The sequence below is a fragment of the Blastocystis hominis genome, assembly GCF_000151665.1.
Source record: "Blastocystis hominis, Singapore isolate B (sub-type 7) whole genome shotgun sequence assembly, scaffold_29".
NCBI lineage: Eukaryota > Bigyra > Opalinata > Blastocystidae > Blastocystis > Blastocystis hominis.
The window spans coordinates 44,091-69,086 of record NW_013171837.1 but is presented as its reverse complement, the minus strand read 5'-3'; the positions used below and the strand labels follow the sequence as shown (position 1 = coordinate 69,086).

The window sequence follows — 24,996 nt, the reverse complement described above, 5'->3', positions numbered from 1 at the left end:
CACAATTCAATATGTGGAATGATTTCGATTCATCACCTCCATACCTATTCTTTTTGTGAGTGAATAAATTGTTTCCGATTTTGATAGTTTTCAATCGATTCAATCCGTCGATTTTGAATGTTTTCACTGATCCAAAACAATCATCGCCGATTTCGATAGATTTCAAATTATACAACAATGTAACATTCCAATCAACCAATACACAATTGTCAATCAGTTTCAAATGTTTGATTCCCATATTCAGTGGTTTGCTTCCATCGCCTTCATATTTTTCATCAGTATCACTTTCAATTCCATTACACCATTCACATTCTTTCACTAATTTACCATATCGATCATACACTTTGCCAATTCCAAATCGATTATCATCACACCAATATCCTTCATATTCAATCAAACCATTATTATGATAACTCGCTCCATAGCCAAATCGTTTCCAATTGATCATTATGCCCTTGTACACCAATATTCCATCATCATCATACATTTCACCATATCCAAATGGAATTCCAAAATTGTTTTCTGCCAATATCATTCCTTCAAATCGAGTTCCATGATCCAAATCCACGATTCCCTCTACTACAATGGATTGTTCTTCATTATATGAAATATCACCAATTTGATGATTTCCAAACACTTTCAACACTTTCTGCTCATTGAGAACAAATCCTTGATTCATGAATATTCCATTATCGAATTGCAATACTACACATTCTCTATTACTCAATATGAGTGAAATCCAGCCATCCACTTTCATTTCTCATTCACATCTCTTTGGACATAATATAATAAACATCTAATTATGAAATGAACGAATGAGAGAAGTGGCAGAAGTACAATATGCATCGAAATGAAAAGAAATACAATAATGGAAATAGTAATATACTATTACATGCTATATCATTACAACAATGTAAACCTATTTCGTCGTTTTTGGTTGTATTTGCTGTCTATTTTACACAAATAACTTTGTAATGATGTTTAAAGCAATGATAATATGAAGCAATCTTATCTGATTTAGTGATTTCCCCGTAATTCATTCCACATATTATACATACTGATTTCCTTTTAATAATACATCATTTCAACCAAAATGATAAGAATTACCTATCTTTGTATTATTTTGTTAAAATCTTTTCTAGACATTCGTTCCTATGAACCTTATTAAAATACTTATCAAAGAAGTGATTTTTCACAACAAACAACACATAATGTAACTGTTTTTAGTATTCGAATTGCTTTCTCATCCTTCATTACACACAACACTCTGATTCCTACCTTAAAACTGTGCCTGTTCTGAAGTCCAGAAGCCATTTCTCGTACTTTCTTTGTCAATATCTCTCTCAATTCTCCTCCCGTTAAACTTTTCAGCATCTCTAATCTTTCCTTTACCTGTTCTGCCACCTTTTCCTCACTTTCCGACACTTCTTGCTGCATCTTTTTCGATTCTTCCTTCATCATTTTATCGATCGAATCGAACGCACGATGCTGCAACTCTCGCAAACGTGGAAACAAATCAACACAAACCAACACCGTTTGCTTCACATTTCGAACTCTACCCATCGCAAATCACGCAAGAATCTATTACTCCTCATACACATATGGAAACGCGAATAAATGGTACATGACCACCCCCAGGTTGTTTATTTTCAGACAATTCTCTTCGACAGATCCTGCCTCACCGCGGTTATCTACCCCTCAAAAAAACAAACAGTCCACACAAATCAAAACTAACATCAAAATCTGGCGAATCACTCCCAAGAACTCTTCAATCTCGTGCTCACTATCCATCGCACAACGTTCGAAATCGCCCCACTCTTTCAGTTGGATCGCTTCTTTCACGGCAGAATGCATTCGAAGAACCAACGTGTGATAGGAAGGAGAGATTTTGCAGGGAGGAAAACAAAGCAGCTTTTCGATCGACTCTTCAATGTCTTTCTGGACCGTTCCGAACCGATTCAACACGTCGAACACACCATCGTCCTCACGCGAGGGATCATACAGAACACCCTCTTGTGAGCATTGTTCAAGACATTGGCGACAATCGCTCAGGATTTGCTGCTGTCGAGTCCCGATCCATTCATGCTCGATCGATTTCATGAACGTTTCCAGAGGCGTTTCATTCAGAGCGAGGAGCTTCACCGCGGTTTCCTCGAGTTCGACGGCCTGCACGTCACATTCAAAATCGATTCAGAAATCTACGGGAGTGAGACTCTCTCTCCAAGCGGCGAGCGCCTGACTTTCCTTGGGGATTTTCTGCTATGGATGAGAGTGTGGAGGGACGTGGACTTTGAACCACACGAGAATGGATTGCTGCACGGGAATGTACACGATCGATGTGAATAAGCTGGGTAGGAGCTGTGGCTCGAGCGCGAGAAGATTGGCAGCGACGAAGTGGAGAAGAGAAGTCACGTTGGATGCGGAAAGGCTGCGTGTTGATGAGGTTGGAGTGTGAAAATACCCGTGGTGGTGAGTTGAACCGACGGAGGAAGCGATCGACCATGTGATGCAGTGGTCGGTTCCATGGAATTCGTCGGTGGAAGCCGGTTTCATCTAGATGGAAGGTGCAATGTGGAGAAAGAACGGAAGGGTTTTGGAGAGCTTTGTCGCAAAGGAGTTTGAGTTGGGAGAAAAGAAGAGTGAATTGGTCTTTGAGCAAATCGAGTTGGTGAAGAAGGTGGAGGAAGGATTGTAAAGTGAGAGAAGAATCTTCTGAAAATAAGTTCAAAAGAAAAGAAGAAAAAACGGAGTTGGGAGTAAATGGAAAAGGAGTTGGAGTCGATTACGAGGAAACGAGTCAAGTACTGCGTGATTTGAGTTCGGGTTTTGATGGATTTGCGGTTAAATGCGCGCTGGAGAAGAGAAAGGAGAGTTTGGTTCGTATTGCCATTTTCACGCAGTTGTTGCAATCTCGATTCGCACGTTTTGATGTCATCCAGCACTTGTTGAAACTGTTCTTGTTGTAGAAAACTATCCACGGTTGTTAATTTCTGGTAGACTGTTTGACAATCAGCAACGGAATCTAAAAGTTGAGTAGCGACTCGAAGTCGAGATTGAATTTCTTCTTTTTCCTTTTGTATGTTTTGAATTTGTTCACACTCTTCAATCTAACGATGCAAATCACATACGGATCCTACCTCCTCTGCAATAATTTTGGAAATACGTTGAAATTCATCTCTGAGTTTGTTGTACTCCAATACAACGGAATCTGGGTTTTGACAGACACGATTTGTATGGCCGAAACATTGTTCAATCACAGAATCGCACGCAACCTCAAATTGAAGCAATGACTACCGATTACCTTATTGCTTTGAATATCGTTTTCTAATGACTCGATGATTTCATTTAATGACTCGATTGTCTTCTTAGGATCATCCATGATGATGATAATAGAAGAAGAATGATGACTGGAATTCCGAAAAAACGACCAAATATATCGTCAAAGTCCTTTTTGTGATAAAACAGATTCGACGAAACGTACTTCAACGTGTTTGATCAAAAGAGGGACTTATGAATTCGATCGTATTTTCCTTGTTCCAGTGTGATGTGTAGTCGTTGCGTTGTGATCTCGTGAATTTTATATTTCAGGAGACTGGGATAGAAGTGGATATGAATCTGGTAACAGCACTTCGCAATGGAATTGTGGAGTTTGCTATTTTGTTCTAATACCTAGGCGTTATGTACACTATTTAAAAAGCTGGTGCCTACAGTGATTCTTGACAAGTGGTATTCTCAACCAGGTGAGTTGTGTGTCTTTTCTTTCTTTTTTCTAGGCGATATGGTAACTCTAAAAAATAGCAATATAATTTCCTTTTCGGAAGGATGTAAAAGGCTTGGCATTTCTGATACGAATGTAATAAAGTACAATCGAATCGACGAATATACAGTTGGCAGCTCCTAGTTTCATTTCCCATAGAACGAGGATTATCTAAACTTCGTCATGACATTTCTCCGCGCAGTCTTGAATCGCAGCGTTGTAAACGACATGACAACGCAGTCGCTTCGAGAGCTTCGTATTTTTTCACATTCTCCCTCCTCACGCCCAGTCTCCAAATACGACAAATGGCGCCGGAAGTCTCTCACCAAAGCGCCCGAGCCCCCCGCGGTTAGCATGGTGTCGGCACGATTGCAGGGTTCCCCGTTCGGATCGTCGAAGCGCAAGAACTCCCGCCTAGTGAGCGAAGAAGACCGCGAGCATCTTCGCCAAATTTTAGAAAAAGAACTCGAAGAGAAGGAGCAGAAAGCGAGAGAACCGCGGGAATCGAGAGAACCCACAGAACCCTCGGAACACAATCCACAACCTCCGGTTTCCACGGTTTCCACGGTTTCGCCAGGTACAGCCGGGAGTTTCGCTGACGACCTCACTCCTCCCGCGGTTTCTTCCACGATTCCCACACCTCCGGTTTCCACGGTTTCCACGGTTCTGGGCGGTGGAAACCCGGTGAAGACGGTGGAAATCATGGAAACCGTGGAAAGCGACGGTTCGTCGGTGGGTTCGCTGCCGCCATTAGATTCGTTCCTCGAAGATTCCGCCGTGAAAGGGGAGAAACCGAAGATTTCCACGGTTACCACGTTTTCCACGATTCCGAACGCGTCGAATTCGATGGAAGAGGGACAGATTTCGTCGGACGAGGAGCGAACCGGCTCTCTGCTGGAGCAGTTCGAGAAAGAAATGGGGATTTCTGGAATTCCAAAAAAAGACCCGATTTCCCAATCGCTGGAATTACCGGACGGGATGAACGAAATGGGCCTCTATGTCGATGAAACGCCCGCACCGAATCCATTGGAGCGGTTTCAGCTGATGAATTGTTTGGTCCAATTGGAGGAAACGTGGAAATCCGAGGCCGCCGCGAAACGCCCCGTCCCGCGGTATGTGCAGACGAGCTCGTATTCCCGCGGGAACCAGCCGACCAATCGGCGCGCGCTGTCGCCCGCCTTGTCATCTTCGCGTCAACCGATTTCCCGCGCGCCCAAAGAAGATTCCATTCGAAAGGGAGTTTCAGCGACCAAAATGCCGGCTTCGGGGAAAACCGCGGTTTCTCCGAAATTGGGCGTTTCGACGAAGGGCGTTTCGGCGGGAAAGGCGGTTTCGCCCAGACTGGGAGTTCCGGCGAAGCCCGTTTCGCCGAAGGGAACCGCGGGGAAGGCCAATCGGCGAAACTCCCCGATCAATAATTCTTATACTAATGGCCCTAATTCTTATAATAATGGCCCTAATTCTTATAATAATGGCCCTAATTCCTATAATGGTCCCAATTCCTCCAATCCGTCCAATGCATCAAATCCGCCAGTGACCGCGTCCTCCGTCTCTGCTTCTGCTTCTGCTTCTGCTTCTGCGTCCGCGTCGAAATTTTCCTATTTTTCTGCCTACGGCGCGGCCCCCGCAGCCCCCAGCGCCTCCAACCCGCCAAAGCCCGCGCCCTCCGCCGCCGCCGCCCCGCTGGCCCCGCTGGCCCCCACGACCCCCGCGGGGACTCCGCCGAACCCCGCGAACCCGCTGGGCTCGCTGACCCCGTCGGGACCGTCGCTGCGGTCCGTCGATTCGGGGACCCTCAAGAAGGAGTCGAGCGGGTCGCAGCCGCGCCGCGCACAGTTCAGCCCGCTGCAGCGTACGGCGAAGGAGCCGATGCTGGGCGCAGCGTTCGCGTCGCCTGGGTCGCCGGGTAGAAGCGAGGCGAGGAAGTGAGGAGTAGGAGGACGGAGGTCGCGACTGGAAGTACCGATGGTGATGCGGTATCCGATGCTGCGGAGCTTGTCGACGCGGACGTCGATCGTGGAGGAAGTGATGCCGGAGCCGAGAGTAGGCGAGGAGAAGGGAGTGAAGCGTAGTACGAAGGGAAGTCGAGGATTCCGGTGCCGAGAGTGAGGGTTGGATGAGGGATTAAGGGTAGAGGACGGTGGATATGGGGACGTTTCGGAACATGATGGAGATGTAGAGTGTGTGTTTGTGTTGAGAAGAGTGTTTATTGGAACAAAGAGAAGAGTGTTTGTTGGAACAAAGAGAAGAGTGTTGTTGGATGAGTTGCACCACCGCTGCAGTGACCAGACCGATAACAGCCATGGAAATCCAGCTTCCAACCGAATTCGGAGACATGATCGAAGAAGAAGAAAAGGGAATGAGTTCTACAGAGATAATATGCAAAGGCACAATAATAAAAATACGAGTGAATTGCTTAAATGGCTGGCGTTTTACAGCGGATTTCTTTTCAAACTCAAAGATCATCGAGCTACCCATCAATATCCTCCAATACTCCATACGTTTTCGCGAGATCCACGCCCATTTTCCGACTCTTAACTATCAAATCCGATGGAGGAATCGTCTCATAAAAGAACTGCGTGTCTCCTATCCAATGACTCTCTCTGCTTTCGAATCAATACGAATGATTTTCTCTAAAGGCAGCTTCTTCGCATTCAGTTTCTACGCCTCATTCGCTCCATTCATTTCCACTCCCAACACCGAAAACACTTCCGACAGCTCTTTCGCCTTCGCTAATTGGCTTCGGAAGTGAAGAATGACCTAACTCGCACTCGATTATTCAAACAAACAGCCGCAGAAACGTAAATCGGCATGATCGGATGGAGCAAAATCACATCGAACAGCCGAGCGACGCAGCCGAGCGACGCAAGCGAGTGTGTAAATCTCGACATCATTTCGTTTGAGTGGAAATACAATGTGATCACCCATGGAAGAATCACCACAGGCGTTTTATTCTATCGGAAAGAGTGCAATGGAGTGTGTACTGCGATTTGAAGGATGGGAACGAGCTCCGGAGCTCGCAGAGAGAGTAAAGGAAACAAACATTGGAGAAGCTTTTCGACTTCGTCAAAGTTGGATTGCATGTAGTCGCGGAGATAGGCGCGAGTGAGTGATTTCATGAAGGTGTACGTCCAGTGGACGTCGAAATGGCTGAAGAGAAGCAAAAACTCGACGATGTCGTGGAAACCCTGGTAGTAGTAGAGGGAACGGTCTTCGTGGAGAAGAGCTACAATTACACGTGTGAGATCGTTTCGATAGGATTGCCTAAAATGGAGAAGAATGGTGGGAGACACAGTAATTCGGGAGTGATTTTCTTGTACCCGTCAAAATGTCTATTTTCGAATAGAAAGGGAGACAAAAATACACAAAACTTCTCAGAATATCGACATTGATTTGAGAATAGTCACGAATTGCTTCCTCATAGTCTACAACTCATTCACTTGCAGTAAAATTACTTGGACACGTCAATATTTGATCTGGGTCCTCTCCTATGAGCAACAACCAAGCTTCTTTTCTCACACTCGTCGATAGAAGCCCGTTCTGTAAAATATTAAATGAAGCAAGTAGCGTACTTCCATCCAAACACGTTCTTTCAACTTTTGTACATTTGGCTATTGTTCAAACAGATTCCATTTCACTACAGGATTGGCAGAGATATACGATTTTATTTTGCGTTCCTCCTTTTTGCGACTGTCCCAGTCTGACATACTTTTTTTCTATCTGAAAGTGATCCATGTCTGTAGTTAAGAAGGAGATGATGATGTACTGCTTTGATGTTATCCTGAACAGATTGACAGGATATCCCTTAGCAGCGCCTGAATTTGATGTAGCGCAGAAATAGTAGGCTGATCTTTGTTAATATTGATTGCAGTGGCATTTTTGTAACGTTAAAAAAGGTCCACAAGAACAGACGCGACCTTCGTGGCTGCATTGGCTGTTTGATGCCAATTACCCTTGATAATTTAAAGAAGTACGCTCTGTACAGGTAAGAATTCAATTCCGCAATGAGCTGCATAGTGCTTTCGGTGACAGCCGATTTGAACCTCTGACGCTGGAAGAGGTTCCCGAGCTGGAATGCGAAGTATCGCTCCTCCACACATTCGAGACAGCCAAGAACGCCCTGGATTGGGAGGTTGGCAAGCATGGCATCATGATCGACTTCGAAGTGGACGACCGCGAGTTCCACGCGACTTTCCTCCCCGAAGTGGCATCAGAAGAAGGCTGGGATCAGAAGACGACGCTGCGCTACCTGGTGCGGAAGGCGGGCTGCTTTATGTTTGACGACGAGCTTTTGGATTCGATTCAATGCACGCGCTATCAGACTGAGAAGGCGTATCTGCTGTTCCAGGACTATGTCAAGATGACACAGGAGAGGAATCGAGACGCTGCTGAATTTTTGAAGAGTCGGGGAATTGAGCTGAAGTGGAATGTTTGTTGGAATCATTGATTTGTTGGGAATGACGGAGCAGCGGGAGGAATCTTATCCTATTGTAGGGAAGTGTGTGAATATGAGTTTATGGCTGCGTAGAGACATCTTGCTGTGATTATGGATGGAAACAGGAGATGGGCGCGTACACGCAATTTGGAAGTGGTGGAAGGGCATCGAAGAGGCTCTGAAGTATTTCGAGAGTCCATCAAATGGTGTATTGATTTGGGGGTTCAGGAGTACACCGTTTATGCCTTTTCTTGCGAGAATTGGAATCGTTCAAACAAAGAGGTACCGTTCCAACGTTTCCTTTCCCCTAGGTTGAAGATCTAATGACTCTCTTCAATTTGTATATGGGAAAAGTGATAGAGTCCATGAAGAAAGATAAGGACAGTATTTACAATGCTTGCCAACTTCGTTTCATCGGGAGACATATCCTTTCGTCTTTCTTTTTGTGTTTTCTTCATATACACGAGATCGGCTTTCCAAAGAACTGGTTAGCAGAATGGAGGAAATGGAGGAGTTCACGCGTCAAAACACCACTCTGAAGGTGAATGTTTGCATAGACTACAGCGGAGAATGGGATATCGCACAGAGCTGCATGAAAGTGGTAGAGCAGCGAGTGCTCCAGGTGAAAAATGGAGGGAAATCGGAGGAAGAGGAATCGGTGGAGGATTTCATGCGCGGTATGCAGTAAACCGATGTGGTTAGGCCTAGATGTGGCGGATAACCTGTCTACAGGGAATTCACCTGTCGATGTGATGATCCGAACTGGAGGCGAGTATCGAATCAGCAACTTTTTGTTGTGGCAGCTGGCATACGCTGAGTTGTATATCGTAGATGAGTTTTGGCCAGACTTCACGTTTGAAAAACTGAAAGAAGCTCTGAAATCCGTGTCGAAGCGAAGCAGGCGTTTTGGAAAATAAAGGGAAAGTCATTTTTCGGTTGTTTGATGTATTACACATTTTTAGTTTAAACTATGGATGATCTTATATGCTATGAATATTGTATCAAAGAGAGAATCGTGCCTGCAGTAGAATGTCCGTTCTGGCTGTTTTTGGCTAATGTGTAGATTTTGAAAAGGAAAATATCGAAAAGCAATTTTCACATGACGAAATCTATGCGAAGTCGATCCGAACTCGCAAATTATACTATTCAGCCGATAAAGAGGTAATCGTGCGTTTCTCCCTTTTCCATTCAGGTTTCGCAGTTTTCAACAAACAGTGATTTTTTACTTGTAAAAGATTGTCTCGATAATATCGTTTGCTTTCGAGTCCACATTCACTCTAGTTTTCGTTGGCAAAATATCCGCCACAGATCAACAAAGCCAGTGCCTTTTCCCTTTTCTACGAAATCTCGATCGTTTCAAATCATCTCCCTCTGAATCTCTAGGGTATCTTCTTCAAGCCAGAGTGGAGCAAGAAGGAAATCGACTCTTGGCTCAGAGACCTTTTTGATGATCGTAGCAATCCCTTTGTTGTGTCCGTTCACAATTAGAACACGAAAACACGCATTACAAATTCTTTTTTGAATTTCTCACCGGAGAGGACAAGGACGCCGTACCTTTCCCTCCGCACTTTTGATTTCCATAGATCACAACCTTTGTCGATCCGTTAGTCGTTGAGAAGAAACAACGCACTCTTTCCGGCATAATTTGTCAGATGGAGGAGATTGTGTGTGGAAACACAGTTTTAGAAGGAGTTGCTGCATTGTGTCCGCATTACGATTAGCAATGTGAAAAGCAGGTGCAGAAGCTTCTTGACACTCTCAACTCGTCTTCCGATAGCTCCACACTCTCCGTGTTTGTGAAAAATCGATTTCCAACCTCTAGGGACAAGGTCTGTCATCAATGTTCGGAAGCGAGGAAAAACCTTCGAAAATCACACGAAACAATTCCCTCTCCCATGAAACAAATCTTCCCGAGTCCTCGCGTCTCGAAAAGGAAAAATAATAATGAAGAAGAAATCAAAATCGAACATTTCCCTCCAATTCCAGTTCCATCCAAACTTGCATATCGCAAGATTATTCATAGCGAGCCGCTCGGCTCTACGCGGACACGCCGATTATGGACTCCGGAGGAAGAGGCGAAACTAATCAAGGGCGTGAATACCTATGGGAAGGGAAATTGGGCGCTGATTCGGAGGAAGATGCATTTGACTGAGCGTACCAATGTGGAATTGAAGGATAAATGGAGAAATATATGTAAAAAGCTAGTGTATTGAAATTGTTTGTTTTCAGTGTGTGTTGAAATGGAAATTGATTGCTACAGAGTGAAATAGAGATAATGGATATACAGAAAGATCCAATATGGCGTGGATTATAATAAAGGTCTTTATGGAACAAAAAATCAAGCTATTCCATCGTATTCAGAGTGTATTCCAACAAAAAAATATTCCACAAAGCAAAAGGATTAATTATTCCCTAACACGCGTCGAGTACGAATCCAGCTGCTTCACCGACGGCAGCAACGCCAAGCACTTTTCTCGATACTCCGGCATATCATAAATCGGCGTGTGTTCCAAATACACCGTTTCCAGCACACCGTACTGACGCGACAATGCGCCGAGTGTCTCCAACGCTTCAAACGTCTCAATCGGGTTCTGCGACAACTACACTCCACGCCACGCCCCGCAGCCCACCCAGAGGAACTCGAGCGAGGCGAATCCTTGCATTCCTTGCGTGTCGGTGAGGTAATTATGCGTCAAATCGAGCGTGTTCACGCTCCGCAGCGCCTCCATCCCCTCGATTTTTGGAATTCCATTATACGCGAGATATCTCATCTCCACTTCAACCGCGAAAAATACAATTCCTGGAGATCGACGAGGGTCTCAAGGCCGCGCGACGAGCGAATCCGGTTGCTCTGGAGATCGAGAATGCGAAGGCGAAGTCCCTGCAATCCCTGAATGAAACGATTTGAATGAAAAAAAAACGGAGATTGTTTCGATTTTGTTGCGGCCGAGGAAGAGCTTTTCGAGGCGAGAGAGCGACTGGACGCCGGTGATGTGGCGGATGGAGTTGTAGCCGAGGTCGAGAAGGCGGAGAGAAGGAAGCGTGCAGACATTGGTCATGTCTTCGATGTCGTTGCTGGCGAGGTAGCTAGGGGTGGGAAGGTGGGAGAGAGAGGAAACAGCTCTTCGAGGCGTTGTAAGGGAGATAAATCGGGGATTTCTTTGATTTTGTTGAAGGAAAGGTCGAGAACACTGGGAATGAGAGAAAAGCAAAACAACAACCGAAGATTCACTAAATGGGAGAAGTGTTTAATCTCGTGGATTTTGTTGTCGTATAACTCCAACACTTCTAGATTGACGAGCGTATCCATGTTCTGCATTTTGTGGATTAGGTTTGAACGGAGCACCAAGCTCTTCGTGTCAATCGAAATAGCATGAAATACGGTGAGATTGGTGAGATGAGCTATTCCGTCGATTCGAGTCACTTTGCAACCCTGTGTTCCAACGTGGAATAGTTCCTAAAGCGTTACTTCCATGTATACTTCAAAATACTGTCATGTTTGGATCAATTTCAACAACATCAGGAGGAGTGATTAATCGTTTTCCTGGAGGCACATACTCTTCTTCTGAATCATTTTGGTTGTTCATTTTGTGATGGAGAAAAATACTTTGAACGAGTTGGCGTGTAGAGAACTTGCATTTATTGATAGTAAACCAAAGAAAAAAAGATTGTGAGACTATCAAAAGAGCATTTTTATGCAACTACTAAAGGACTTTTGCTATTCCGAGTGCTTTCTGTTTGAAGAAACTACTAGAATAGAAATCGAAGATCCTTTGTGTATTATAACGAGAAGAATCGATTTTCAGTAAAAACGGCGGTCTCACTAATTTATGTTGTAGGAATTATAGAGAGTATACAGAAGTTCGCTCCCTTCTTGCAGAATCCATGAATGAGCCGAGTTTGTCGAATTCTTATTCTTTCAGAGTAGATATAAGCGAAACACAAACTACAGATGATTCTATAAAGGACCAAGCAGAGTCCATGATGGTTTGAATAGCCGTGAAAACTAATCTCTTAGCAACGATTGAAATTCGGTCTCCCTGCCGAATTTGGGTCTTCAAAGCAGCCTTCAAAGAAGAAGCACAAGAAGAAGGCAAGTTCCTCGTTCTCCCATGTCCAAAATGAGCTCTATGTTCAAATCAAAGTGAATGAAGATTGGCTTCCCTGCAAAGTGATCGATATGGACGTTCCTGAGGAGACTGAATCGTCACGCACACTCTCCTATTACTTAGAACCTCTCTTCGACTTCCACAGTGACAATGAAACAATCGAACTTTCCACCACCGAAATCGATTTTTTATCCCACCAAAACCAAGCTCTTCTTTTATCCTCCCCTCCGATTCCTCCCCAATCCCTTCTCCACATTCGAATCAACGAACCCATCCAATCCACACACGTTCTCTCGCGATCGGTTCGCAAATATTTCCACTTTCGACACCATCTTTTTTCACGCTGGGATTGGGGCATTCAATACGATGAAGAAGGCTTGTTTTCCATCACACCCGAGTGCTTAGCGCTCCACACAGCCATTCGATGCAGCTGCGGCGTCGCAATCGACGCGTTTGCGGGGATTGGCGGTAACACGATTCAATTGGCGCGGACCTGTCGGCGTGTGATTAGCATTGAATTGAACCCGCAGCGATTGCGAATGCTGCAACACAACAGCAAAATCTACAAAGTTGATCATAAAATCGATTGCATTTGCGGCGATTCGACCAAACTGCTTCCTTCCATGAAGGCGGACGTTGTGGTGTTGGCGCCTCCGTGGGGTGGAGTGGATTATGCAAAGAAGGAGGAGTTTCATTTGTCGGATCTGCCAGAAGGATTGGATGGTGCGTTTTTATTTCGATTGGCGAGGAAAGTGACGAGGAATGTCGTTTTCGTGCTTCCTCGAACGATCAATCGGAGGGAAGTGGCGCAGTTGGCGGATCCTGGTGAAATGGTGGAGTTCGTGGAGGGATATGTGGATAATCATTTGAAGATGGTAATCGTGTATTTTGGAGAATTGGCGCAGCAAGGAAGCGAAGAAAATACGACTCTTTTGATGTCTTGATAAGTGTGTTTGTTTGAGAAAGGAGCGAAATTGGGTAGAATAGGAAATAAAATGAAGGGAGACTAATAATAATAATAATAATAATAATAATAATAATAATAATAATAATAATAATAATAATAATAATAATAATAATGGATTCCTTGTTTCTCTCTACATACGCCTTCTTTGGGAACAAACAATTACAATTCGATCACTTCATTTCTTCTGTTGTTATTTTTCTATACATATATTTATTTATTTCTCACACCAACGAACATCAAACGCCTGTCTCTTCAAAAATGCATCCACTTCCTCTCCCTGCAGCAATTCCTTATTTTCGTCCAAATTCTTCACAAACGTCTTCACACTCGCTTCCAAACTGCTTCTTGAGCGGAATCGCTTCTCCATATGTCCAAACAACGCCAATTTTCCCACCTTCTCCGCCTTCTTCTGCATCGAATCCAGCAACACTCTACCCATCAACCCTCCTTCTTTATTTCCTTACTCTAACTGCGTATATCGGAAATATACATTCCACACCACGTCGCCTCCCTGCACTTCCACCTTGTACATCACATGCTTTCGCTTTGGATCCTCATTGAAACTCTCTCCTGCTCGCATCATCGTGCAGCTCACATAGCGAATCGCACCAATCGCCAGCGAGTTCAGCGAGTCCAGCGAGGGAAGGCTTTCTTCCTTCATCTTCTGCGGCTGAATCTTCGCTTCCACCTCGCGAACAAAACTCGCAATCGCGTCAAACGAAGTCGATTTGATTCGATTCACCGCCTCTACGAACAACGTCGCGATCTCCTCGCTTTGCAGATGGAATCCATCGTTCTGCTTCCACATTTTCTTCAGCGAAGTCTGCTTCACTTTCACGATCGCGCCTTCGCGCTCCAATTCCACTTTCTTCAGCGATGAAACGCCCTCAACGCGCCCTCCAGCGGACAGAACCAGCAGTTTCAATGTGGTGAGCAGCAGGCTGCGTGCTCCGTCGTCCACAACGAAATGAATCACGTATCGTTCATTCGGTTTCAAATTGAACATTGCCGACCGATTGGCCATCGCTAAAAACGCGGCGCCTTCCGCCAAATACGGATCATACGGCAGTAAAAACCCGTCCAGTGGAAGAGCTCGCGGTGTTCGCACGGGTTTCAATTTTTTCTCTTCGTGGATTCGGTTTTTCGCTTCGTTTGCCACGTTCGTTACGGATTCCAACGTGCCAATCACTGGATTCAGCACAACGCCCGCCAATCCCGTTCCAATTCCTGTCACCAGTCCTTTCAATCCATCGTTCTGCAAGCCTGTCGCCGTGTCGTTCACCAATCCCTTCACGCCGGACGTGAATCCGTGCACAATCCCCGTTTTCCCCGCGGCACGATCCGCCTGATACGTTTTGCTCCAGTTCAACGCGGCGATTCCGTTCGTCATCGAGTCCGTAATCTGACTCACCGAGTTGAGAACGCCGTACGCGGTCATCGAAACGAGTTTGGAGGTTCCCTTCCCTACGCTAGCCACAAAATCTTCGGGACGTTTCATGAGTGTGTGGACGGGCTCGAAGAAAAGCGCCTGGACGCCCTCGGAGAGATTTCCGACGAGTTCGACGGGGTTTCCGAGGAGATTGAAAGCGCCTAAGAGGAGATAGAGTTTGCTAATGACTTGTTGGATGTAGTGGGAAAGGAGTTTGTTGGTGAAGGACGTGAGGGCGATGTAGCTCTGATTCATCGCGAACGAATCCAACTGCAACGCTGCGTTGTTCAGATTGGCGACGAGCGACGTGGCCGTGTTCAAAACGGCTTTGAGAGGAAGCAGCCACGCCGAAGAAGGCAGTAAATCCGCGGTTAGCGGCGCGGAGGGATCGTTGTGGAAGGAAATTTTCACGGAAATCGGCTGAAGCATGAGCTCCTGGATGTACAAATAGCGCTGGGAAATCTTCGTGATGAACGGCAATTCCGAGTAGAGCAGTGGGTACTTCCGAAGAATCGCCTCTCCGGTCACTGAATCCAGCGGAGAAGGCGGGAACGCGATGGAATTCAGCATCGAAAGCAGCGCTTCCAGCATTGCCGAGTCCACCGAAACGCTCATCGGTCGCAAGAAAACACCCAGATAATCGAGCAGAAGCACGGAAGGGTGCTCCGACAGCATCAGCGAAACTTCCAGAAAGCGGCACACCGAATCTCCCTCCACTTCGCCCGCGTTTAGCGCGCCAAAAACCACCGGGAATGGGCTTCCCGCGAGCGAATTGTCGATTTGGAGGCGGGTAATCGACGAGGAAACGGCCAGCGTGTTCTGATTGGACCGTTCCACAGAGACGGTGAGCTCGTCCAGCGAGCAGTACATCACCTCCCGCGGGAATGCGTCGATCAGACTGATCCCCACGCCGCGGAGAAACAGGGAAACCCGCAGCGCGGTTTTTTGGAGTTCCATGGGAACCAAGTCGTTTTGCAGAAGCTGCCAATAATCGATTGACGTTTCCCCGGTTTCCCCGGTTTCCCCATTTTCTTCTCCGTTTGTCTTGTCGATGGTGGATTGGCGGATGAACAGTTCGGTGTTGAATCGATCCGCGAAGTCCAAAACGACATTCAAATGCTCCAATTCCATCACACAACTCACACGAAGCACGCGACGCTTCGCTTCATCCAACAATCGAAGCGACTCGCCGACTTCCAGCTTACAAGGATCGGTCCAAGAATGGTCCGATTTTTGGAATTCCACTTCCAGAGGCGATTTTTGGTCCGGCCAATGGAAGGGAGTTGGCTGATTGGGTGGAAGAAGGAGCGTTGAATTCGTGTGGACCTGCCGCAAACTGATTGGTTTCTTTGTGTTGTTATACAAAACCATGGATGCAGAAATCGTCACGATTTTCGTCATTCCAAAAATTAAGGGAGCGGGCGTGATGGAGATTCCGAACACGCGCAGCGTGGATTGTTCGGCTCCCTTTCTGGGCTTCAACGCGGTGATTCCCGTGGTTCCCACGGCGCCAATTCCGAGTTTTTCGCTCCATTCGGAGGTTTGTGTGCGAATGAACATGGAATCATTGGAAGAAGAGTTCGAATCGGATGATTGATGGCACGAAAACAAACAGGGCTGAATGGAATCGATGGACTGCGAGTCCACTCGATTCTGGAACACATTTGACTCAATCACCGCGGTCTTCTGCGCCGGAATGACGCGTTCTTCGTCTTCTTTCTCCTTCTTCTTCTTCTCTTCCGCCACAATCAACTCTTCATTCGTTCGGTTCACAATCCAATAATCCGAAAACAACTCCACCGTCACCACGCCCTCCGCGCTCAGCGTCACTCCATAGCTCAACCGCAGCGGCTGCAGCGCTGCATCGAACACCCAGCACGCCTGTCTGTCTGCCCGCAGAATCGGAAGCACGCTTTCATCGAACAGCGAGAACAGCTTGGATCCCCGCGGGCGGATTCGGATGTGGATCGACTGCTCTTCCCTTCGAAGCGTCGGATTCACGTCGGCCGTGTGAAAAACGAGGCGCTCTCCCGCGGGGAGGGATGCGTTTTGGAGGACGGTGCTGCCGTTGACGATGAGGCAATCGATGGGAATGGGAAGAAGATTGGCGAAGGAGAGAATGGGGACGATGCAGAGGCGATAAGTGTCGATGGAGCGACGCTGCGATTCGTCGAAGAGCGTGGACCGATGCAGAACCAAGCGGACGAAATAGGGAGACTGCGGAGTACCGATGTTGAGCGAGGACTGAACGCGGTTTTTGGAGAGATTGCGAAGCGAAATGGAATGGTCGGGCGTTCCGCTCAGTAATTCATTCAGTACTTCACTCGAAGATCCATTCGAAGAAGTTCCATTGGAAGTTCCATTGGAAGAAGTTCTATTCGAAGAAGTTCCATTGGAAACTCCAAGGGGCGATCGCGTCACGTGGAGCATCGCTTCTTTCGTTAGCGCCAGCGGGCAGAACTGCTGGTCGTTGGGACGCAGCGGCTCCCACTCACCGGCGCCTTCGACGGAGCTGAAATAAACAAACAGAGCGGAGTCGGTTCGGTTCTCCACGCACAAAGCCGAGGACACCGAAATCACTTTCATTCCGTTTTTCACTTCGTTATGAAACACCACGTTCTCCTTTTTCCCCGTTTCCCTGTTTTCTAAAGGCACAAACACGTCGCGTTCGTGGTCCACGTTGCACTGGATCGGATCGAATTCTGCGATCTTCAGCGAAACCAAACGACGCGGCAACGCGCGATCCGAAATCCCCACAAATCGAAGCGCCAGCGACGGATGCGCCAACAGCGACGAAAACGATTGGCTCGTCGAAACCTCCACTTCTTCCCCAGTTTCCACTTTCTGGCTCACTGGGATTCCCAGCGAATTCGACGAATTCGACGCGTTCCACGCGAAGGAAGCGGGCGATTTCGCCATTTTTTCCCACAATTCGGCGTCGGCCAATGAAATCGCGCGGAGAATTCGAGTCGAAGGAAGCGTCACGTGATCATCCGATCGTTCGAAACGATCCACAGCCTCGCAGGGAACTTCGTTCAGACGCGTTGGAATCGATCGGAACACGCGAATCCGCGGGGATTGAGAATGAATCTCCATCCACACAATCGAATTCGAATCGAATTCCTCAGAGACCAGTCCCTCCCAGAGCGTTTCATCGGCTTCTTCTCGCTGTCTTCGCTCTCTGGCTTTCGAGAGAAGCGTTTGATTCAATCCCTCATCGCCGATCACGTGGAACGACATCGGATAGCCGGTTTGGTTCCGAAGAGCGATGAAACTCCCGTCGCCTCGCACGTGATCGCTGGATCCGCAGTGAAAAACGCACTCCATGGCTTTGGCGAGCGAGTCCAGTAAGGGAGCGGAGACGTTGAGGAAGAGAAGGGAGTCTGCGTGGACGGAGACGTCGATCGCTTGATCGTTCGATTGGAACAGCGAAGAGGCGAAGGATTCCTGCGAGACGGAGAGAGAGAGCGGCCAGGGCTCGAGATACGGCTCCCAGACCGCTGTGCTCTGCTTGTAGTAGTCTCCGGAGAGAGAAAGCGAGGCGCGGAGCGAGAGAGCGGAGTGCAAATCGAGGGAGGTTTGGAGAGAGTGGATGGAAAGCTGAAGCACGGGGAGCTCGAACTCCAGGGCGTCGTTCACGAGCAGGAAGCAGATTTCGGGGAGAGAAAGGGAAACGTGAAGAGAAGAAGAAGAGGAAGAAGAAGCTTCTGATTGGAGAATGTCGGATTGTATAGACTCGGATTTTGGCTCAGAATTGATTGATTCAGAAGGTAAAGTATCGGACTGGATTGATTCAGAAGGTAGAGTTTCAGTGAGTATTGCTTCGGATTGGGAAGTTTCGGGTTTGATTGGCTCGTTCGTGGGGAGAGAATTGCCCGATTCAGGGAGTTGGATCGAATACTTCTCCCAGTGAACGCCATTGGAAGGAAAAAAATGGGACAAGAAATGATGAACGAGTCCGAAATCGAGAACGCCGAGCCGAAGTTGAAATGTAGAAACCGTGGAAACGTCGACTCGGATTTGGGGCTGAGGATGTTGGAGCATAGAAACCAAGCAGTCGAGAGCGAACGGAGCAATGGCATCGCTCATGTCGGTGGGAGGGAAACGCAGCGAAGAATCGCTTCGACAGGATCGAAGATCGAGAAGCTTCGCGTTGAGCTGCAGATCCATCGAGGGAGAAAGAGAGAGAGAAAGTCCCACGCCGAATCCTGTGAGAAGAACGGAGGAGGATTTGGAATGCGGATTGTCGATGAGACCCAAAGCGATTCGTTCGAGAAGGAAAGAAAGAGAAATGGAGGTGGGGGATGAGGAAGAAGTGGATGAAGATTCGGATGATTCATTCAACTCCAAATCAGAATTGGAGTTTGGATTTGGATTTGGATTGGTGATGGGTTGTAAGAAGGAAAAGAGATTATTCACATCAATAGAAAGCACTTCAGCAAGCAAATGATTCGCGAAAAGGAACAACTCATCCAGCATCGAAAATACAAAACACGTGGGCAGAATCGAAATCGAACCCATTCTCGCAGTTACAGAAAGCTTCGATTCCTCGTCCAGATTGCCGGTTTGATTCTCCATTCCCAGAAAAAACGAGCAGAAAGGCTTCGATTTGGATCCTCCCTGCAGGAGAGATCGGAAAGGATCCGAAAGAGGAGAATCGAAGCGAGTATCGCAAATGCCAAACGATTCGATGAATCCTTCGAGTTTGGTGGATTGGTTTTGAAGAGAACAGTGCAGAAGAATGTTTCGAACAGATAGCAAACACAGAGAGTTCGGAATGGAACGAGATGAAAACAACTCGCTTCCGCTCACATGACCTTCAATTGAAGTAGCAGACGCTGAAAACAAAACGCCAATTCCAGAGCAATGGAAATGGATTGATAAGTGCGAGTCTGAATCCGTTGATTGCTGCTTGGAATTCGATGAAACTACTGCTTCGGATTGTGTAGGAGGATTGTTTGCCGATTTTGAGTCGAATGGAGTTAGAATCTTATCGAGTAAAGGAGATTCTTGGATGTTGGAAAGGACAAGATGGAGGAGATGGTGAATGGAAGATTCGGAGAGAGTGAGAAGAAGGGGAGTAAGAATATCCACGTGGATGGTCGAAAAGTCGAAAAGAGAAAGCGAAAGCGAGAGATCGAATTTGGGAAGAAGGGGATAAATCGAATCGCTGATGGTGGTAAACGCGTGGATATCGTGAAGAGAAAGAGAAAGCGAGTCACGCATTGATCCATCGAAAGTGGAGAAGGAGAAAACCATTTGATTATGCGACTCGCTGGCTTCTGGGAGAATCAGAGAGAATTGGGACAGACGGAAATGAATCGAAAAAAGAGAATTCTTTGCGGGCTCAGGAACAGAAGAGTTTACAGAATCAGCAAGAAGAGAACCATCCAACTCATTTGATTCATTCAATTCATTCACATCTTTTGATTCATTCAATTCACTGGATTCCGGTTCATCATTCGTTTTATTTCCCACATTCTTTTTCACTATTTCATTCAAAGTTTCAAGAATCACAGGAACCGATCCCTTCGTCAAGAAATGAATCACTTCCTTCACAAATCGCAACCGCACAGCAATCGACACTTCGCCCATCTCACAATCCACCGACATCGACGGCGCAATCTCCACACCCGCCTTCACAAACGGATCCTCCGTTTCTCCGCCACACCGAACGATCGAACTGTACATTCCAGCGCCTGGCGTGGCGTCCACACATTGAATCCTTCCCAGTCCAACGCTCAACGAAGAAGCCTGCGAACTGAAGCTCCCAGAACACGACAATGCGGAAGCGTTGAGGTACACGAGCGGGAAGGAAGCATCGGTATCCACCATCACGCCCACCGAAGACAAGGAAACTTTAAAAACAAAAGATTGCGACTCATTCGATTTGACCATTTCATTGGATGGTTGTTCTGTTGTTGTTGTTATTATTGTTTCTTTCGCTCCTTCATTATTCACATTGTTCGTTGCAGAATCGTCTTCCATGGCTGCGTGTTCAGGTTTCTCACTCAGCAATTCCATCGGAATGAACTCCAAAACCGACAAAACAAACCGCGGCGACACCACACAATTCAAATCTCCCACTTCCACCGACGCTTTGATCTCCTTCTTCTCCATCTGCGCATCCACACAAAGCAGCGGCAGCGTCGCAGGCAGCGCTTCTCCCTTCATCGACACAGGAGAACTTGTCAGAAGCCAACACTCCCGACCTTTCTCTCGCGTCGAAACGCCGTCGAGAAGCGAGCAGCCGTCCAATTGGCAATGGAGCGATTGCTTGTTTTTCCCGAGCGACAGGGAGGCTTGGAGAGGCGAGATGGAAAGAGAGAGCGGGTCGAAGCAGGGCTCAACGCAGTCGTTGGTGAGAGAGAAGCGAAGTCCGTCCCAATGCACTGCTAGAAAAGCGAACTGCTCGCGAGCGTGGAAGGAAGGGTCGATTGAAGCGTTGAGTTTGGAGTAGAGGTGAGAGAGATAGATCCAATCCGCTGCTGCGGCGATGAGAAGCGGAAGGAGCATCACTAGATAGAAGAATGGGTGAAAGAAGAGTAGTGGGAGGGAGAAGAGCACGCCCAGCACGTAAAAGAACAGCCATCGCGAAGAGAAGAGACCGTTTAGGAGGTGAAGAGCAAAAGGAAGAGCGCCGAACACATACACAGGCGATGAATCTTCAGCTGGTTGGGGCAAAGGATCGGTCAACTCTTCCGCTTTGACTGCTGTGCCGTTTGTTGAATTGATGGATGAGTCGATTGCTGGACTGTTCATTGGACTATTTGCTGGTTTACTCGTTGGATTGTTCGCCGGTTTGTTCGTTGCATTTGCTGTTGACTCGCTGGGACTCAACGAAGACGAAGACGAAGAGGAAGCTCCCAAAAGCTTCGCTAGGAAATCGATCTGCTTCTTGGACACGTTCAAATCGATCGATCCCACGCAGCAATCCACCTCGACAAGCGGCCGCGGCGTCCCAAGCATCTCCACAACCCGCTCCATTGCACCCTTCCACTCCATCACCTCCTCCGGTTTCCCCAGTTTCTCCAGTTCCTCCCCACAGGAGAGCGCGAGAGCGTTCCAGAGCTTCTCAGCAGACGTCCACTCGACGCTCTCTGCGACCGAGAAAAGCCGAGATCGCAGCGCGGAGGGCAGCGAAGCCGATCGCAGACACGAAGCCAAGTCGCGTCGACGGTCCTCAATGCGAGCGAGATGGCCGCGGAGATCCACGCGGAGACCGAAGTCCTTCAGCAGACATCGCGTTGGGTCCGCAGAAACGTCCGGGAATCGAGTTCCGGTTGGAGGTTCGGGGTGGGTTCGGGAGGAAGAAGTCGGGGCTTTCAGAGTCCAGAACAAGGAGAGGCCGCGTAGGGTGAGAAGTTGGTGGATGGATTCGGTCGGAGCGTCGGGAGATCGGAATGAGATTTCATCCAGAGAGAAATCGAGGAAACCTGCAGTGGAGGTTCCACCTAAACTGCAAATTAAAAAATAAATGAAAGAAACTACTTTTCCATTTCGAAACGCACGTGAAGATTGGTAACAGAGAGATCAATACTGTTACAGAGAGACGATAACAATGGAAATATGTCTGCAAAACGCATAGGGTCAAAGGAATTGCTCTGATTCTTTTCTGCCTCCGAACGATTTGAGTCAGGGGTAATCTCCGTTGAAGGTGTCCCGAAACGATCAGAATAGGCTGCAACAAGTTGGATACCATCCAGTGATATACGAATGGGCTTGCGGGGAAACGTTTTCCATGGAATCTATGAAAAAGATAGAGGAAAAGTAAATACGGAAATAGATAGCGTATCTAACTTCAACTCCTTGATTAAAACAGGGGAAACAAGAGATGTCAAAAAAGACTTTGCAAAACTCTACGCATATATTCACTATTATGCATTGTACCAGTTTTGACAGCACAAATGACCCTTCACTAAAAGAAATATCCACATTCTGAGAATCGATAACATCGAGAATCGAAGGTAGAAAACGATTCATAATAGATGCAATAATAGCGTTTTGCATTTTATGAATCAATAATGTCCTCCAGAAAAAAAGGAAATTGTATGGTAAAAAGCCCTCACATTATTTAGGCTCAATGTATTTACTTGAAATTCACCGAGTTCCATTTATACCCCAAAAGAGCCTAGCGATGGTCACAAACAATGCAGCAGGACAAAAAGGCAATCCGACAACTCATTGTTCTTAGGCTTATATACACAATGACTCTGTTGAACGACATATGATTTCATAAGTAAACGATCCTCAATAGAGAGTAACAATCTAGTTTGTAATACACAGTTCATATCACATATTCTTATTTTATGAGTTCTTCTCTTACTTTCTTTGGTACAGGCAGTCACAGTAATGTTTCTAGAAACAGTAGATGAGCCAGTAAGTTCGTAATGAGTAGATTCCGGAATCGGTTACACTTTTCAAGGGAAGAATGGGAAACCTGAAAGCTGGCTATTTGATTGTGGCGATGGTATTAGATTCTTAGAATACTGTGACCTTTAGCTACAGTAACGAATATTTATCACCAGAATACACCGTGTACGGCAGCTTCCATATCAAGGGTGTTTATTACACATCTTCATTTGGATCATGTGGGTGGTCTAGCTTCTCTGTTATCTATCCTTTGTAATGGTTTTTATTTTTTGTCTGTTCCCTATATTTTAGGTTATTTGAAAAGAAATAATTCTGCTTTTAAAGTTTACGGACCAAGAGGTATAGCTCAGTTGCTCACTTCCATTCTTTTTCTAACCGATACACATATTGGAATTCCTATAGCGATTTATGAATTCCTGAATCCTGGAGAAGAATTGTCTGGTAGTTGCTTTTTTCGTTGTTTATTAGTAGCTAAAGAGAATAAATACTCTTTTATATCTGTTTCTGCTATTTATCCTGATGCAGACGGTTATTGGACCGTGTTTTCGGTATTCTCTTTTCTATTCCTTTTCCTTAGAACCCTGCTTTCACTGTACGTTCAGGAAGATTAATTCACGGTGTGCGTTGCCACGGCTACTGCATTGAAAAGAAAGTGGGTCATCCAGAAAAAGTGGCTATTTTTGGCGATACGTGTGATTCATCGTAAACGCGTTATTCGCATTCAATTTAGTCATATGAATGAGTTAGTAATGAACTGCGATGTATTAGTGCACGAAGCGACGGTGGGTCCGATTCTTTCGGACATCAATCGTGATTATCTCGATTGTTCTGAAACCGAATGGAAAACAATTCAGAATCAAATCGACAACGATCCCGAACTCTCAGAAAAGTGGAATCGCGCGGAATTGCGTGCTCCGAGCATCGGCCATTCGACGATAAAACAAGCGGCGCAATTTGCTCAGAAGGTTCATGCTAAAAAGCTCTGCTTAGTACATATCGGAGGAAGATATCAAGCGAAATCAGAGGGACATAAGAGAGCGATTCGTGAAATGATGCGATTTGAAGCGGGGAGGTATTTTGAAGGGAATGTCGAAGTGGGTGAAGATGGAATGATTCTGAACGTTTAATCTGTTTGTTGATAAAAGGTTGATGCATGCGAATAGGATTAGAGAATGGATGAGTAAAGAGGGTAATATGTGTACATATATTGCATTCAAAGATTGCATTCAAAATGAAGCAGATCTTGCCTTCTAGGCAAGGGTTATTCATTACCCCCTATTTTATGTTGAGTATGGCGTATATTGTCAATTCTGTTATTAAAAACTATTATATTGATAGTTCCATTATTCTAAATATTCAAGGACACTTGATTAACGAAATGAAAGTGGATGGCTGGATTTCGTTCATTTTGAGTAATGGAGAATGTATAGTATTGCAATTCGATAATGGGGTATTCATGAATCAAGGATTTATCCTCAATGAGCAGAAAGTGTTGAAAGTGTTTGGAAATCATCAAATTGGTGCTATTTCATATAATGAAGAACAATCCATAGAAGTAGAAGAAGGAATAGTTGATTTGGATCATGGAAGTCGATTTGAAGGGTTGGTATTGGCAGAAAAAGAAAAAGAAAAAGAAAACGAAGGTAAAATTGGAATTCCATTTGGATATGGTGAAATGTATGATGATAATGGATTCTTGGTGTACAAGGGCATAATGATCAATTGGAAACGATTTGGATATGGAACGAGTTATCATAATAATGGATGTATTGAATATGAAGGATATTGGTGTGATGATAATCGATTTGGAATTGGAAAAGTGTATGATCTATCTGGCAAATTCATAAAAGAATGTGAATGGTATAATGGAATTGAATGTGAAGAATTTATAGGGTATTGTGGAGATGGAAGCGAGCTAATAGATAT

General features: G+C 46.1%; 10 protein-coding genes; 6 read left to right on the top strand and 4 right to left on the bottom strand.

Moving 5' to 3' along the window:
- Positions 1 to 1,717: 1,717 nt before the first annotated feature.
- On the bottom strand, positions 1,718 to 2,503 carry GSBLH_T00003217001 (uncharacterized protein; the record flags this gene model as incomplete). XM_013041921.1 has 1 exon in its annotated part: positions 1,718 to 2,503. The coding sequence occupies one exon, from the start codon at positions 2,501 to 2,503 to the stop codon at positions 2,180 to 2,182; it is 324 nt and encodes a 107-aa protein (XP_012897375.1). The 3' UTR covers positions 1,718 to 2,179.
- A 4,208-nt stretch (positions 2,504 to 6,711) lies between these two features.
- On the bottom strand, positions 6,712 to 7,464 carry GSBLH_T00006611001 (uncharacterized protein; the record flags this gene model as incomplete). The annotated part of the gene is made up of 7 exons (XM_013041920.1): positions 6,712 to 7,021; positions 7,051 to 7,089; positions 7,122 to 7,182; positions 7,213 to 7,245; positions 7,279 to 7,297; positions 7,330 to 7,368; positions 7,399 to 7,464. The coding sequence occupies 7 exons, from the start codon at positions 7,462 to 7,464 to the stop codon at positions 6,712 to 6,714; spliced, it is 567 nt and encodes a 188-aa protein (XP_012897374.1).
- A 15-nt stretch (positions 7,465 to 7,479) lies between these two features.
- GSBLH_T00003216001 (uncharacterized protein) lies at positions 7,480 to 8,204 on the top strand (the record flags this gene model as incomplete). XM_013041919.1 has 3 exons in its annotated part: positions 7,480 to 7,597; positions 7,629 to 7,742; positions 7,775 to 8,204. The coding sequence occupies exons 1-3, from the start codon at positions 7,491 to 7,493 to the stop codon at positions 8,202 to 8,204; spliced, it is 651 nt and encodes a 216-aa protein (XP_012897373.1). The 5' UTR covers positions 7,480 to 7,490.
- Positions 8,205 to 8,265: 61 nt separating this feature from the next.
- On the top strand, positions 8,266 to 8,731 carry GSBLH_T00003215001 (uncharacterized protein; the record flags this gene model as incomplete). XM_013041918.1 has 2 exons in its annotated part: positions 8,266 to 8,474; positions 8,504 to 8,731. The coding sequence occupies exons 1-2, from the start codon at positions 8,304 to 8,306 to the stop codon at positions 8,729 to 8,731; spliced, it is 399 nt and encodes a 132-aa protein (XP_012897372.1). The 5' UTR covers positions 8,266 to 8,303.
- Positions 8,732 to 8,784: 53 nt separating this feature from the next.
- On the top strand, positions 8,785 to 9,109 carry GSBLH_T00003214001 (uncharacterized protein; the record flags this gene model as incomplete). Its single annotated transcript, XM_013041917.1, has 2 exons — positions 8,785 to 8,869; positions 8,901 to 9,109. 2 exons carry the CDS (start codon positions 8,785 to 8,787, stop codon positions 9,107 to 9,109), a joined length of 294 nt encoding a protein of 97 aa, XP_012897371.1.
- Positions 9,110 to 9,162: 53 nt separating this feature from the next.
- Positions 9,163 to 10,405, top strand: GSBLH_T00003213001 (uncharacterized protein; the record flags this gene model as incomplete). The annotated part of the gene is made up of 7 exons (XM_013041916.1): positions 9,163 to 9,249; positions 9,474 to 9,545; positions 9,576 to 9,645; positions 9,681 to 9,742; positions 9,776 to 9,883; positions 9,914 to 9,984; positions 10,015 to 10,405. 7 exons carry the CDS (start codon positions 9,163 to 9,165, stop codon positions 10,403 to 10,405), a joined length of 861 nt encoding a protein of 286 aa, XP_012897370.1.
- A 170-nt stretch (positions 10,406 to 10,575) lies between these two features.
- GSBLH_T00003212001 (uncharacterized protein) lies at positions 10,576 to 11,779 on the bottom strand (the record flags this gene model as incomplete). XM_013041915.1 has 8 exons in its annotated part: positions 10,576 to 10,792; positions 10,823 to 10,958; positions 10,988 to 11,082; positions 11,114 to 11,279; positions 11,312 to 11,383; positions 11,414 to 11,544; positions 11,575 to 11,649; positions 11,684 to 11,779. 8 exons carry the CDS (start codon positions 11,777 to 11,779, stop codon positions 10,598 to 10,600), a joined length of 966 nt encoding a protein of 321 aa, XP_012897369.1. The 3' UTR covers positions 10,576 to 10,597.
- A 593-nt stretch (positions 11,780 to 12,372) lies between these two features.
- Positions 12,373 to 13,245, top strand: GSBLH_T00003211001 (uncharacterized protein; the record flags this gene model as incomplete). Its single annotated transcript, XM_013041914.1, has 1 exon — positions 12,373 to 13,245. One exon carries the CDS (start codon positions 12,373 to 12,375, stop codon positions 13,243 to 13,245), a length of 873 nt encoding a protein of 290 aa, XP_012897368.1.
- Positions 13,246 to 13,728: 483 nt separating this feature from the next.
- GSBLH_T00003210001 (uncharacterized protein) lies at positions 13,729 to 15,654 on the bottom strand (the record flags this gene model as incomplete). The annotated part of the gene is made up of 1 exon (XM_013041913.1): positions 13,729 to 15,654. The coding sequence occupies one exon, from the start codon at positions 15,652 to 15,654 to the stop codon at positions 13,729 to 13,731; it is 1,926 nt and encodes a 641-aa protein (XP_012897367.1).
- A 7,385-nt stretch (positions 15,655 to 23,039) lies between these two features.
- On the top strand, positions 23,040 to 24,197 carry GSBLH_T00003209001 (uncharacterized protein; the record flags this gene model as incomplete). XM_013041912.1 has 4 exons in its annotated part: positions 23,040 to 23,064; positions 23,096 to 23,511; positions 23,542 to 23,618; positions 23,648 to 24,197. Exon 4 carries the CDS (start codon positions 23,805 to 23,807, stop codon positions 24,195 to 24,197), a length of 393 nt encoding a protein of 130 aa, XP_012897366.1. The 5' UTR covers positions 23,040 to 23,064; positions 23,096 to 23,511; positions 23,542 to 23,618; positions 23,648 to 23,804.
- Positions 24,198 to 24,996: the final 799 nt, after the last annotated feature.